Below are 15,996 nucleotides of genomic sequence, written 5' to 3'. Positions count from 1 at the left end.
CTGCACTCAAAAGTCGCTCCTGGCAAGCAAAGGGAACCATAAGGGATGCCGGGACTTGAACCAGGGTCCGTCCGTCCATGTTGGCTGCATGCAAGGCAAATGCCTTAACACTCTGCTATCACTCTGGCCCCAGGAAGCAACTATCAGAAAAACATAGATTGCCTGGCATCCAAGATAGCTGTCAGAATAATGCTTATAGTAGGAAAATATAAAAAAACCTTAATTCTAATTTAACTTAATCTTAACAGAACAAGTGACAAGTTAAAATCAACCAAGATTGTGTAAGAGATGCAAAAACAATGTTACAATATTCTTCTCATTTTACCTGGGTTTTAATGTTTTCAGGATCATCCGCTTGGTTGTCTCGTTTCTGGCTGGGCTTCCAGGCATTCTCTGCCTTCTTTAGGTGGACATCTTCTTTTACAGAGACTGTGATGATCTTTCTGGGTTCTCTTCTCTGGCCAGGTTGTGATCTTCGTGATCCAACATTCAACAGCTAGGACAAAAATATTCTTTATTCTACCTCCAAAAAGTAGTCACAATTTATTTTCTTGGCTGTGCTGCTCAAGTCAACCCTGATGGTGATACCAAACATTTTTAGAAGTAAAGACTGCCATTCAAGATGCAAGTTAGATGTGACCTTCTTAGCAGGAAAGAAGTGGGGGAATGGGACACATCGAGAATAGAATTTAATATTCTGCAGTGCTACTCATGTTTTTAGTGTGACTGAGATCAAATCCAAGATTAGTAAGACATACACTCTAAACACTGAGCTACATTCCCAGAAGAAAATTCCATCTGACAGTTATTTTTACTAAGAAAAAAGAATATCTCTAACTGAAACTAGTTGTTTAATTTTTTTAAATGTTTTTTTTTTGTTTGTTTTGTTTTGTTTTTGGCAGAACCTGGCAGTTCTCGAGGGTTACTCCTGGCAGGCTTGGGGGACCATATGGAATGCCGGGATTCGAACCACCGTCCTTCTGCATGTAAGGCAAACGCCTTACCTCTATGCTATCTCTCTGGCCCTTTTAAATGTTTTTATTTAAGTACCATGATTACAAACATGCTTGTTGTTGGGTTTCAGTCATAAAAAAAAACAACCTTCCCTTCACCAGTGCAACATTTCCATCACCAATGCTCCTATCTTGGATTGGTTAAATAACTGCCATTACTAGGAAGAAGTAACCATTACAGTTACATATGTACTTCAGAAATGAGGTTTCTAAACATTTGTTGGAAAATGAAAGTTTAATGTTATGATAAAAATTCTCTGTATGATATATACCCAAACCTTTCTTACATCTTAATGTATCCTCTCTAAATGTGCTGGATCAGAAGCACTAATCCGCCTTTTTGTACCAAGAATAGTCTAAATTCTTCATTGAAAATAGGATTTTCTTCCTTTGTCAGTTCGGCTATTTGTTTCTGCTAAAATCTCACTACACTAATTTTGATAAAACCAATATATATATATATATTTATGTATAGTATAATATACATAAAGATAGGGAGAGGTTGAAGTAATAGTATGGGGGTAGTTGTACTTTCCTCACATGTGGCTGATCCAGGTTTAATACTCTGCCTCCCCGAGCACTGCCAACAGTAATTCCTGAGTGCAGAGCCAGGAGTAACCTCTGAGCACTATCAGGTATTGCCCAAAACAAAAGAAAAAAAAAAGAAAAGAAAAATCCCACGATAAATGGTGGCTATCATACTGTTTATCAAATTAAGTATTGCTACTGCAAGAGCTAATGGGATATTGAAAGTTGTATTCCATATATTAAAATTGTAACTTTGAATTCTAGAAAATATTTTCAACATATTAAACATTTGGGCTGACACTAAATTCTCCTTTTCCTAGCTCTGCTTCTGACAGATCAATTTCTAAATGCTGAATAAATGTTGCTATTAGATTTCAAGACAGGGTGAGAAAGGCAATTTACATATAACTTACAGACAAGAATCACCCTTTGGGGGTGGGGTGGAGGGTGAGTGCTCATGCCTACTTCAAACTCTGTGCTTGGGGGACTATCTGTGGTATCATAGATTAAACCCGGGTTGACCACATGCAAGGCAAGTGCCCTTTTCTCTGGACTATTTCTCCCAATATGTCCCTTTTCAATTCATATAAAGCTTCTAAGAAGTAGCAGGAAATTAAATATCATGTTTTAATTAAAGAGAGGTTCTAAGAGCAAAGAATTTCAAACATGACTTAACTTCTTAGACTTACTCTTTTACACTTTTACACTTTCCCCTTAATTAGAAATGACGTTATCAAGGAACCATTAGGATCACAAGTTAAATTTCTGGATGTGGGGCTGGAGTAATATAGTACAGTGGGTAGGGGTTTGCCTTGCACGGAGGTTCAATCCCTGGCACCCCATCTGGTTGACACTGAGCCTACCAGAAGTGATTCCTTAGCACAGAGCCAGGAGCACAGAGCGCTGCTGGGTGTGGCCCAAAACCAAAAACCATTTCTGGAAAATACCCACCCATTGTTAAGTACATAATACTGTTGATATGATTTCATATGATTTGACAAGCATTAAAAAACAAAGCAGCTGGGGTTGGATAAACTCAGATACATCAGTCATGGAATAAACGATGAAAATAAAAAGAACATTAAGACTGGAAAAGTACCAGAAGGGACCTAGACAGTACCACTCCCTATAAGAGAATTGAATTATACAGAAACTTTATTATTATTATTATTATTATTATTTATTTTGTTTTGGGAACCACACTCAGTGAAGTTCAGGCGTTATTCCTTGCTCTGTAGGGACCACACGGGAGACCAAGGATCAAATTGGTATTGGCCATGTATAAGGCAAACACTATCCAGTTAACTATTTATTGCTCTAGCACCAAGTTATATAGAAACTTTATTATGTAAATCAGAAAAATGATGTAGTACAACTGTTACCTAACTTTAATAATTTGTGTATGGGCTAGAGAGATGACTTAAAGAGGCACTACATTCAAATAAAAAAAAAGAGGGGGGGCGCGGAGAGATAGCATGGAGGTAAGGACTTTGCCTTGCATGCAGAAAGACAGTGGTTCGAATCCCGGCATCCCATATGGTTCCCCGAGCCTGGCAGAAGCAATTTCTGAGCGTAGAGCCAGGAGTAACCCCTGAGCGCTGCTGGATGTGACCCAAAAACAAACAAACAAACAAACAAAAAAAGAGGCGCTATATTCATGTTTTGCATGGTCTGCACAGTCTCTGATCTGCTTACCACCAACCAAGCTGAAAGTAGCCCTCAATTAATGCTGGGTTCACACCCCTCAAAAAGAAAATAAAAACACAATTTAGGCTTATGTTACTGAGTCAGATAGATTATTTGACTAACTTTTTGACCATTTTCAGAAGTGCTCAGATTTATACTCCTGGCTCTGCACTCATGAGTCATTGCTGGCAGTGCTCAAAGACTATATATGCAGTATTAGGGACTGAACCTAGGCTACAGTGTGCAAAGCAAGCACCATATCTGCTATACTCTTTCTCGGCTCCCTGGGTTACTCTTTTTTTCAACGTTTCAATAAATTTTAAATAAATATCACAAAATACTCAACCTAAGCCATGCATGTGCACATTCATATTTGTCAGGAAGCATAAGAGGTAATAATGCCAAAATATTTAAAATCAGAATATGTGTAATTTGGAAATATAATTTTTTGTGGGGAGGCCACATCTGGTGATGCTCAGGGATTACACCTGGCTATGCACTCAGAAATCGCACTTGGCTTGGGATCAAACCTAGGCCTGTCCTGGGTCAGCCAAGTGCAAGGCAAATACCCTACCACTATGTTATCACACTGGCCCCTAATTTGGGAATATAAATTTAATTATGCTTGAAATAAATGTCCAGTTCCAAACAAGTACTGTAAATACCAAGGAGTGTGCTTTGAGATGTAAAGGTAAAAAATAATGGGTTGAAGAGATGACTCAAAGGGCTGGAGCTTTGCCACTGAGCTCCGGGTTGAAGCTCCAGATGTACACTGAGCACATCTGGGAGTGAACCCTATGCAGTGAAACAGGATAAGCCCAAGTACCACTAAATTGTTGGCCCACAAACAAAAATAAATGAACAAAAAAATAAAGAAGTAAGCCAGGTCTCTCTAACTGCCCTACTGCTGATGTGAGAAGTAGTAATAACTAATAAATGTTGGTCCAGGATAAGAAAACATTGAAAATAATATGATTGTGGGGCCAGAGAGATAGCATGGAGGTAAAGTGCTTGCCTTGCATGCAGAAGGTCGGTGGTTCGAATCCTGGCATCCCATATGGTCCCCTGAGCCTGCCAGGAGCAACTTCTGAGCATAGAGCCAGGAGTAACCCCTGAGTATGGCCGGGTGTGATCCAAAAAATAATAATAATAATAATAATAATAATAATAATAATAATAATAATAATAATAATAATATTATTGTGTAAATTTCCAAGACATCCCAAAATTGCATTTTATCTTTAGATCTAACTAAAACATTGTTCACAAATGCTTATCCAAGCTTAGTGAGTTCTCAACAGATTTATTAAAAATGCTTAAATGATTAATTAATGTCTGATGTTCTCATGTTTACACTGAATAAATTCACTGTCTGGAACATCAATGCCTGGAAGGACTGGTTCTCTGGAGAAAAAATATATTAGGAAATAAAAGAAATGACCTCAAAAGTCCAATACTGAAACTTATAAGCAAAGTTATCATGAACAAATCTCAACTTTGTTGAACTTAAGCTTTTTCATATATTAAGAAGAACCACTTGTCCCACCTATAAAATTTCTAAGGATCATGGGACATAAACTTAAAACTAGGAATGTACCATCATCAGTAATAAAATAAAAATAAATTTTTATGCTGTAGGGACTGGAAAGATAGCATGGAGGTAAGGCATTTGCCTTGCAAGCAGAAGGTCAGTGGTTCAAATCCTGGCATCCCATGTGGCTCCCCAAGCCTGCCAGGAGCAATTTCTGAGCATAGAGCCAGGAATAACCCCTGAGCGCTGCTGGGTGTGATCCAAAAAACAAAAATTTATGCTGAAGATTGGTGTAAAATCATTTACCATTTCATTTCCTCTTTGTATGCGCATGTGAAATAATTTTAACACAAGTTGTCAGTTTACTGTATCCTTTAAAATTTGTAATAGCCAGCAGGCTGGGGAGATAGCATGGAAGTAAGGCATTTGCCTTTCATGCAGAAGGATGGTGATTCAAATTCCAGCATCCCATATGGTCCCCTGTGCCTGCCAGGGGCGATTTCTGAGCATAGAGCCAGGAGTAACCTCTGAGTGCTGCCGGGTATGACCCAAAAACACAACAAAACAAAAATTTGTAATAGCCAAGAGTGACCTATTTACTAAACACAAATCTTAGGAATCTATACTGAGAGTTATGCAGCAGCAAAAAGAAACAAAGCGTGGGTCAGGAGCAATGGTGCAGCAGTAGGGAGTTTGCCTTGCACGTGGCTGGTCTAGAACGAACCATGTTTCTATCCCCGGGCATCCCATATGGTCCCCCGAGCCAGGAGTGATTTTTAAATGCAGAGCCAGGAGTAACCCCTGAGTGTCTCCGGATGTGACCCCAAAAAAATCAAAAAGCCAAAATCAAAACAAACAAAACAATTTGGTTTACTTTCTTGAAGAGATAGTTGATTGACAGCTAGAAGAGAAACTCAAGCTGTAATGTGTTCCAAGTTATTAAAAATATAACTCTAGGGGTCGGAGAGATAGCATGGAGGTAAGGCGTTTGCCTTTCATGCAGAAGGTCATTGGTTCGAGTCCAGCATCCCATATGGTCCCCCAAGCCTGCCAGGTGCGATTTCTGAGCGTGGAGCCAGGAGTAACCCCTGAGCACTGCCGGGTGTGACCCAAAAACCAAATAATAATAATAATAATAATAATAATAATAATAATAATAATAATAATAATAATAACAATAACTCAAGCATCAAAATGTGGGGCTGATGAGGCCAGAGCAATAGTAGAATGGTTAAGGTACCTGCCTTCCATGTAGTCGACCCCATATAGTTTGATCCCTGGAACCTTATATGGTCCTGAACATGCCAGGAGTGCCTTCTGAGCGCAGAGCCAAGAATAAAGCCCTGTGGGCTGCTGGGTGTGGCCCAAACCAAACCAAAACAAACAAAAAACAACCCAACAACTTTACATTGTGAAGTCCATTATTGCACCTTATTATTATCTTTTACTAAACATTTATACTGGAGGGCCAGAGAGAAAGTACAGCAGGTATGGCATTTGACTGCATTAGGCTGATACCTCACAACACATAGTTCAGCCAGGAGTGATCCTTGAACACAGTCCCAGAAGCAAGCTCTACTCAGCAGGGTGTGGCAAAAAAGCAAAAAAGAGATATTAGGTATCTAAGCCATATTTTGAAGCATTACTAGCAGATATGAATTAGGATCTTTGTGCTTCTTTTGTTTGTTTTTGAAGCCACACTCAGTAGTGCTCAGGAAAGCTTCTGGCTTTACTCTCAGGAGTACCTGGTAGTCCTCAAGGGGTCATACAGGGTATAAGGATCAAAGCCGGGTTGGCTGCAAGCAAGTGCTTTGCCTGCTATACTATCACTGATCCCTTAATTAATATCTTTTGATAGTAATAGTTTATAAGCTATATTTTTAGCCAACACAATTGGAAGAACTGGAAACTATGAAGAATGGGGCTGCTACCCTTTTTTTTTTTGGATGAGGTCATATTATTTTATTTTATTTGGTTTTTTGGGCCACAACTGGGGGCGTTCAGGGATTAAATCGCTCCTGGCAGGCTCAGGGGATCACATGGTTTGCTGGGGATTGAACCGAATCCATCTTGGGTCGATAGTCCTACTGCTATGCTATCACTCCAGCCCCACTGCTACCTTTTCTTTTTAAACAGACAGAACAATTTATTGCTTATATATGTCCTATAAAATCCCCCCCCCCGTTATTACTTTTTTATTTTTGCCATACCCAGTAATGTTCAGAGTTACTCCTGGCTCTGAGCTCAGGCATCATTCCTGGTAGTGCTAAGGAGACCATCTGGGATGTTGGAGATAGAACCTGTGTCAGCTGCATGCAAAAAAACCGCTGTGCTATTGCTCCAGCCCCTGAAATTCCCATTTTTGTCATACATCTACACCAAATGAGGTGGAGAATGTTTGTGAGTTATGGATGATGATGCTTTAAAAATAGTTAAATGTGGGGCTGGAGAGATAGCATGGAGGTAGGGCATTTGCCTTGCATGCAGGAGGACGTTGGTTTGAATTCCGGCATCCCATAAGGTTCCCCGAGCCTGCCAGGAGCGATTTCTGAGCATAGAGCCGGGAGTAACCCCTGAGAGCTGCCGGGTGTGACCCAAAAACAAAAACAAACAAAAACCTAAAATAAAACAAAACAAGTTAAATGCTTAAAGATTTTTGTTTGTTTGTTTATTTTTATGGTATTTTGGGGCCACACCCGTTTGATGCTCAGAGGTTACCCCTGGCTAAGTGCTCAGAAATTGCCCCTGGCTTGGGGGGACCATATGGGACGCCGGGGGATCGAACCACGGTCCTTCCTTGGCTATCACTTGCAAGGCAGACACCTTACCTCTAGCACCCCTCTCCGACCCCAAATGCTGTAAAGATTTACAAATCAATATTACCCTAATAAATCACAATTTCAGTTAAAAACTAGTCTTTGAAACATCACAGAACTATTTTAACAATGTGCATTAAATAAAGCTGAATTTTTCTGGAAACACTACTAATTCAAAATAATGACTAACTTTCATTGAACCAGAAAACTAATTCACATTTAGATTAGTGGGTATACTTTGTAATAGTACCTTTAAAATCCATTTTATAACTTCTGAATATTAAAAGTCACAGCTTATTATCAAAGTACAAAATTTCCTTTTGTGATGCCTTATTTTTAAGGAATGGCAAGCTGGTAAAAAAAGAAAAGTGACAATATACACCGGTAGAGTAGCAATGCATACCTACTTAATAAAATGTAAATAAAATTAAGAAATATAACCAAAGTTGTTACAGAATAAACAAAATAACATCAACATTATTTCAAATGCATGGCAAAACAAAGGTGTAAACCAGAACTAAAATTTAAACATGAAGTCACCAAAAAGGGAAATAATGCTGAGAAGACAAATTATAAAATGGTTTCTAAAAAATTGCTTTCTAAGACTTCACAACAAGGCAATGTAAACTTTAGAAACATTTTGATTTTGTTCTAAAGAGACAATAAATGTTAAATTTTAAATCTGTGTGAAAGTGAAGTATTACACAGGAGTTTAAGGTGGTAAACTCAGTAATGACATACTTCAAAATTAATAATCTTTTTTTAGATTTTACAAAGCCTCCAAAATAATGCAGGTATTCAAGTATTTTAATCAGTGCTTGATTGCAAAAAAAATAATCAACTAATCCAAATATCTACCGAGTGACTTGTTTCCAGATGTCTACGAGAGTCTTATTTCCAAGCAGGTATCAAAAGTTGCCATTCCAGAAATAAAAAGGTGATGAGAAAATAAAGTGTCACTTATATATAATAATATCTTTAGAAGCATAAAATAAAAATGGTATTAACAGGGTGATCTGCAAACGTTTTTCAAACCCCAAGATCCTCCTGTACTTTAAAGTATTCTTTATGCCATTTCAACTCAGAATAGGTATTCACATCTTTGGCAACTTTCTCCCATGCTTTCTGCTAGTCTACAAAGCATGGAATAGGCAGAGCCTGCCAAATCCTGCACAATGCAGTGCCCCAGTGTAACTCCATTGGTGATGCCACTTCCACTGCTGAAGAGCCTGCCACTGGGGTGTAAAAGGCAATAAGCATTTACCAACACTGCACTCTTTAATATAAATAATTTTTTTAATATTTTTACTTCACAACCTACCATAAGTGAGGAGAGCAAAACATAAAATATAATACGAGACTACTGTTTTAAAAAAAAAAAAAAAAAAAAAAAAAAGGATTCAGCGCACCCCTAGAGGCAGGCTCTTCAGGGGTGGGTGCGACATCGCCAGTGGAGTGCAAGTTGGGGCTTTGCTCTGCTCCAGAATTGGCAATCCATGCCTGCTCTGCACTTTACAAATCTGTAGAAACAAAGACAAAGAGGTGACCATTAGCTGAAGGCCATCAGAGATCTCTAGTAAATCAGGACACCTCAAACAAAATAGTCCTATTCAAGGTTGGCTCTATTTTTAATCCATTTGCAGGTCATTTCAACTGAAAAAAAAAAGAAAAGAAAAAAGAAAAAAGTAAAAGAAAGCAAAATCAAGACCACCAAATCAATGCAGACCAGCTTCTTTTAAATAAAAACAACTCAAGTGCATTCTTTATTTGCTTTAATATAAATATGGAAAAGATAATCTTTGACTCTTCTAATTCTTCTTCTTGGTTAGCGGAATCAATGTATAAATGATGCTGCCTTTAGACAAGGTGTCACAGAGTCTAGACAGTTTCTAATTAATTGGTCTGTAGGAAACTTGCACTTACAGGTACACCTCTTCCACCAGGGCCTTGCCTTCCAAAATCTGCAAAAGCTGGAGTAAAGTCTGGTCCACGAGGCATAATCCGAGGATCTAGAGTTCGCATTGGCAATTTGGGTTGGTTGATCTGCAATGAAGAGAAGAAATACTTAATATTAATTAATATTAAGCAACAAAAAATTTAAACTGAAAAGCTATGATACTTAAGAAGGTAAGCACTGGCTTCTAGGAGAATGCAAGGCAAATCTAGTCCTAGGTATCTTCTACTGGGTTAGTCTTTTAAGTCCTCAGGTCAACAATGGTTTTGTTTTTGTAATTTTCTAATTTTTCTAAATACTTCTAAGGTTCTCAAGGGGAGGATAGATACAATCATAGAATGACAGAAAACAAATTCCATTGAGATTATATGTACTACTGACAAATATTACAATTATCTCTAGGGTACTCACTGGATATCTAAGCACCTGTTTTGACTTATAACTAGTAAAACCATTATTTTGAGTGTACATCAAGTCTCAACAGGAAACATGTTTAATGCTTAATGTGTAAGAACATTAAAAGATCTTATTTTGCCTTGCATGTGATGGAGCAAGTTTGAAGCCAGCATTGTTTTCCGGAACACCTCCAAGAGTAAGTCCTGAGCACTGCTGGGTGGGGACACCCCCCCCCCCCAAATCTCATTTTGTCTGCCTGTTAATTTGAATTATCCACCTTTTACATTGTAAAATGCTCATAGAAGACTTATCAAAGCTAAATAGTTTAGCAAGATTCAACTAGCATCTGGCTAAAGTCAGAAATGATATTGGAAAAACGGGTGGAAAAAAATTTTTTTGTTTGTTTGTTTGTTTGTTTGTTTGTTTGTTTTGGGCCACACCCTGTGACGCTCAGGGGTTACTCCTGGCTATGCGCTCAGAAGTTGCTCCTGGCTTCTTGGGGGGACCATATGGGATGCCGGGGGATCGAACCGCGGTCCGTCCTAGGCTAGCGCAGGCAAGGCAGACACCTTACCTCCAGCGCCACCGCCCGGCCCCGGAAAAAAATTTTTTTAACTTTTAGACTATATCAGAATGGAAGAATGGGTATGGAGGTGGGAATTCTGGGACCCTGTAGTACTGGGGATAAAATGGAATCAGCCACAGGTAAGGCAAATACTTTAACCCCTATGCTATCTCTATGGCCCTGAGAAATATTTTCTTTTGCTTGTTACTTTGTTTTTGTTTTGTTTTGTTTTGTTTTGAGGCCACACCCTGTGACACTCAGGGACTAATCCTTAGAAATCGCTCCTGGCAGGCTCAGGGGACTGACCATATGGGATGCTGTGAATCAAACCCGGGTCCACTCCGGGTTAGCAGCATACAGGGCAAATGCCCTACCGCTGAGCTCTAGCTCCATCCTGACTCTCCATATTTTAACTGTTAATTTATAGTAGCTCTTCTAAATAGACTACAAATTTATTTAACATCTCTGGTTTATCATTTATTTACATGAAAATACTTGAGCAGTTACGCATCTTATTTTATTTATCTTTTACCTTTAATTAAAAAATATACATTGAGGGCCAGAGCCACAGAGAATACAAAGGGTAGGGTTGTGCCTTGCACTTAGCCAACTGAGTTCAATCTCTGGCATCCCATATGGTCCCCCAAGCCTGCCAGGAGTGATTTCTCAGCGCAGAGTCAGGAGTAACCCTTTAGGGCTGCTGAGTGTGGCCCAAAAACCACAAAACAACAACAACAACAAAAAGAAATATTATGCTATTTCTGTTTGTACCATTAAGATTAGAAGTAGAAAAGGCGAACTGCAGAATTAAAAATTATTTTCATAGGGCTGGAGAGATAGCATGGAGGTAAGGCGCTTGCCTTGCGCGCAGAAGGTCAGTGGTTCAAATCCCCAGCATCCCATATGGTCCCCCAAGCTGGCCAGGAGTGATTTCTGAGCATAGAGCCAGGAGTAACCCCTGAGCACTGCTGGGTGTGACCCAAAAACCAAAAAAAAAAAAAAATTACTTTCACACTTAACAGAAAAAATATGCTAATTATTAGGGAAATTCTGAGATCTAACTATTAGAATGATGTGGCCTCTCACTTAAAAATTCCTAGGTTTCTGACCTGTCCTCAATGTAACAAAATCCATACTTTAGAATACTTTTGAAATTTTAGAATAGTGGAGAAAGAGCTCTGCGTATATTTAGCCAAATTAGCCAAGGAAACAATTTTTATCATAATACTAGGAAATAATTTTAATAGGGAGACATTTAATCAATACAGTTTTAAAAAGACCAAAGGTTGGGCCAGAGCAATAGAACAAGTAGGGAATTTGCCCTGCATGTGGCCAATTCAGATTTGATCCCTGCATCCCATATGGTCCTTCAAGCACCATCAGGAAAAATTCTTGAATACAAAGCAGCAGTAGCCCTTTGAGCACTGATGGTGTGGCCCCAAAACAAAGCAAAACAAACCACCAAGTAAGGGGTAAAGCCCAAATTTACTTTAATTTATAATAAAGACAAGCCCAACAGTGTTTAGAAAAACTATTTTTTTGGATATTATGTAATTTAATTAAAATACCAAATAGTCTAACAATTCCTAAAACCTGTTCATACTTCACACATTTATACTGATAATTAAAAAGTTCCCATTACAAAACCGGTTTTCTTTAAACATGCAGCTTACTTTGTCAAGAACAACATCACTGATGGGAGGTAGGCCCTCTGGTTTCTGTATACAGGCTGGCATGAACTGGAAGTCCAGCAGAAACTCTCTGTCATATTGCTTCTTGCCGTCAGTATCAGAAGGCTTCCATGAATCTAGAAAGAGGGACTTCTGTAAATAAATGTCTATAGAACCAATAATGTGGGGCCGGGTAGGTGGCGCTGGAGGTAAGGTGTCTGCCTTGCAAGCGCTAGCCAAGGAAGGACCGCGGTTCGATCCCCCGGCGTCCCATATGGTCCCCCCAAGCCAGGGGCGATTTCTGAGCACATAGCCAGGAGTAACCCCTGAGCGTCAAACGGGTGTGGCCCAAAAACCAAAAAAAAAAAAAAAAAAAAAAAAAAGAACCAATAATGTATACTTTGTGAGTTATAAACTAGATCCCAATTTTCTTGACATAGCAAATAAAATCACAAATAGCAACAATCAGAAAATTTCAGGGCCAGAGACATGGAATGATACTCACTATATAAGCTAACTACTCACTAAATCAAGTCTTTAAAAACCTTAGAAATAAAGAGTACATGGGGCTTGCATTTGCCTTGTACATGGCTGACCTGGGTTTGGTCCCCAGCATCCCATAGAGTGGCCAAAAACCAAAAAACAAAAATAAAATAATTTGATAATACTTTTAGTTTCATGGCAAAGGATAAGGTGTACAAAAACACAATAATAAAGCTTAATAATAAATAGCACTTAAGATTGTGAAAGTGGGGGCCGGGCGGTGGCGCTGGAGGTAAGGTGCCTGCCTTGCCTGCGCTAGCCTAGGACGGACCACGGTTCGATCCTCCGGCGTCCCATATGGTCCCCCAAGAAGCCAGGAGCAACTTCTGAGCGCATAGCCAGGAGTAACCCCTGAGCGTCACAGGGTGTGGCCCAAAAACCAAAAAAAAAAAAAGATTGTGAAAGTGGAAGTAGCTACATATAAAATCTCCCAACCTCCAAACTGTTATATTTATGTTTGCTTGTTCAGCTAATTAAGTTGGAATGCACCTATCTTTTCCAAACTGTAACTGTACTCTTATTTTATTTTATTTTATTTTTGGACCACACCCGGCAGCGCTCAGGGGTTACTCCTGGCTCTCTGCTCAGAAATCGCTCCTGGCAGGCATGGGGAACTGTATGGGATGCCGGGATTCGAACCACTGTTGGTCCTGGGTTGGCCATTTGTAAGGTAAATGCCCTACTGCTGTGCTATCCCTCCAGCCCCAAAACTGTAACTGTACTCTTAATCAACATTTTCAATAGACATTTATAATTAGTCTCTCCTTCAACACTGATTACTTTGCTCTAAGTACTATTAACACAGCTATAAAAAACTTCTCACAATCCTTGGGGCCAGAGAGATAGCATGAAGGTAAGGCATTTGCCTTTCATGCAGAAGGATGGTGGTTCGAATCTCGGCAGCCCATATGGTCTCCCGTGCCTGCCAGGGGCGATTTCTGAGCATAGAGTCAGGAGTAATCCCTGAGCGCTGCCGGGTGTGACCCAAAAACAAAAAGCAAAAAGCAAAACGAACAAAAAAACTTCTCACAATCCTTGTCTTACTTTATAAAATGTTCATTAAATAAAAAGTGACTTTTTATTTATTTTTGTTTATGGGACCACACCCGGCAATGCTCAGGGGTTACTCCAAGCTTTGTGCTCAGAAATTACTTTTGGCAGACTCAGGGGACCATGTGGGATGCCGGGGATTGAACCTGGGTTGGTCGCATGCGAGGCAAATGCCCTACCTGCTGTGCTATATCACTTTGGTCCCAAAATTAAAAGTAATTTATTTATTTATTTTTGTTTTTGGGGGCCACACCCTGTGATGCTCAGGGTTTACTCCTGACTATGCACTCAGAAATTGCTCCTAGCTCAGAGAACCACACGGGATGCTGAGGGATTGAACTGCAGTCAGTCCTGTGTCAGTCGTGTGCAAAGCAAACACCCTACCACCGTGCCACTGCTCCGCTCCCACCGCAAATAAAAAGTAACTTAAAATTTTTTTTTAATTTTCATTTTAGGTCCTCACATCATTTTCTTTTTTCTTTGTTTTTGTTTTTGGGCCACACCCTGCAGCGTGCGCTCAGGGGTTACTCCTGGCGTTAGGCTCAGAAATCACTCCTGGATGGGGCCCGCAAGGTGGCGCTAGAGGTAAGATGTCTGCCTTGTAAGCGCTAGCCAAGGAAGGACTGCGGTTGGATCCCCCAGCGTCCCATATGCTCCCCCCAAGCCAGGGGCAATTTCTGAGCACTTAGCCAGGAGTAACCCCTGAGCATCAAAGGGGTGTGGCCAAAAAGCAAAAAAAAGAAAAAAAAGAAATTGCTCCTGGCAGGCACTGGGGACCATATGGGATGCCAGGATTTAAACCACCGTCCTTCTGCATGCAAGGCAAATGCACCACCTCCATGCTATCTCTCCAGCTCCCCTCACATCATTTTCTAATGGCTTACTAACCCCTTCCTTGTATTAGTAGTTCTTAGGTACAGGTCAGTCATAGAGTGAGCTTTGATGATATTGCAAATATTGTCAACTAAATTTTTATTATTTTAAAAAAGTTTATTGGGGTCTATTAGTCTTCCATATACCATAAAATCAACCAAAGCTCACACAGAAGGTTTAGAGCACTTAATCGATCTCAGGATGCAATATTCTCCAGCATTTATCATATATTTCACAGACATTTTTCATACTAAAGGAGTTCACTAATTCAAACTTAAGACTTGGGATTTTAATTTTAATTTCTTTCAACAAACTGAGTTCAAGGCTTGTGTAGTGATGAATATTATTTCAAAGTACATGATCATAGACTGGAAAGACAGTGCAAGGGTTAAGGCACTTGTTGATCCCAGTTCAAATCTCTGGCACCATATAAGGTATTCAGAGTATTGCCAAGTGTCACTCCTAAGCAGAAAACCAAAAAAAGCCCTTAAGCACCAATTGGTTGCCCTCCCCCAAAAAAGTTTTTAAAAAAAAGGGGGAGTGGGAGATATAACTATATCAAATTTTTGTTTTGTTTTTAAATATTAAAGTAAGAAAATTTAGGGGCCGGAGAGATAGCATAGAGGTAAAGTGTTTGCCTTGCATGCAGGTTGGTGGTTCGAATCCGGGCATCCCATACAGTCCTCCGAGTCTGCCAGGAGTGATTCCTGAGCATAGAGCCAGAAGTAACCCCTGAGCAATGCTGGGTGTGACCCAAAAACCAAAAAACTAACTAACTAACTAAATAAATAAATAAAATAATTAAATTCCACTGTCAGCTTCCATTCCATTGTCTGTAAAGGCAGAATTATTAATTGTAGGGGCCGGAGAGATAGCATGGAGGTAAGGCGTTTGCCTTTCATGCAGAAGGTCCGTGGTTTGAATCCCGGCGTCCCATATGGTCCCCCGTGCCTGCCAGGAGTGATTTCTGAGCATAAAGCCAGGAGTAACCCCTGAGCACTGCTGGGTGTGATTCAAAAACAAAAAAAAAAAAAAGAAAAAAAAAAGAATTATTAATTGTATATCACTTCCACAAAGAATATCCTAGATATTGGGGCTGGAGAGATAGCATGGAGGTAAGGCATTTGTCTTGCATGTAGAAGGTCAGTGGTTAATCCCGGCATCCCATACAGTGTCCTGAGCCTGCCAGGACATACTTCTGAGCATGGAGCCAGAAGTAACCCTGAGTGCTGCAGAGTGTGACTCAAAAATCAAAAACCAAAAAAAAAAAAAAAAAAAAAAAAGAATATCCTAAATATTGATCTATTCTGTAATATACTTTAATTAGACCCTTTCTTCCATTTTTGTATGAGGAAGCAAAATTATTCACTA

At 39.6% G+C, this 15,996-nt stretch overlaps 1 protein-coding gene across 15 annotated transcripts in view; it reads right to left on the bottom strand.

Moving 5' to 3' along the window:
- The window catches only part of EIF4G3 (eukaryotic translation initiation factor 4 gamma 3), a 311,452-nt gene that overhangs the window by 75,222 nt on the left and 220,234 nt on the right, over window positions 1-15,996 (bottom strand). For 9 of the 15 annotated variants that reach the window (XM_049771938.1, XM_049771940.1, XM_049771939.1 and 6 more), the window contains 4 exons: window positions 12,163-12,296; window positions 9,498-9,617; window positions 8,984-9,094; window positions 326-496 (listed from right to left, as the gene is read on the bottom strand). In XM_049771938.1, the coding sequence (XP_049627895.1) occupies window positions 326-496; window positions 8,984-9,094; window positions 9,498-9,617; window positions 12,163-12,296 (536 nt within the window). The remainder of the gene's footprint in view (window positions 1-325; window positions 497-8,983; window positions 9,095-9,497; window positions 9,618-12,162; window positions 12,297-15,996) is intronic. The other 6 variants (XM_049771941.1, XM_049771943.1, XM_049771942.1 and 3 more) reach the window with 1 other exon arrangement.

The sequence above is a fragment of the Suncus etruscus genome, chromosome 4 (genome assembly GCF_024139225.1).
Source record: "Suncus etruscus isolate mSunEtr1 chromosome 4, mSunEtr1.pri.cur, whole genome shotgun sequence".
NCBI classification, from domain to species: Eukaryota; Metazoa; Chordata; class Mammalia; order Eulipotyphla; family Soricidae; genus Suncus; species Suncus etruscus.
This window is presented reverse-complemented; position numbering and strand designations above follow the sequence as displayed.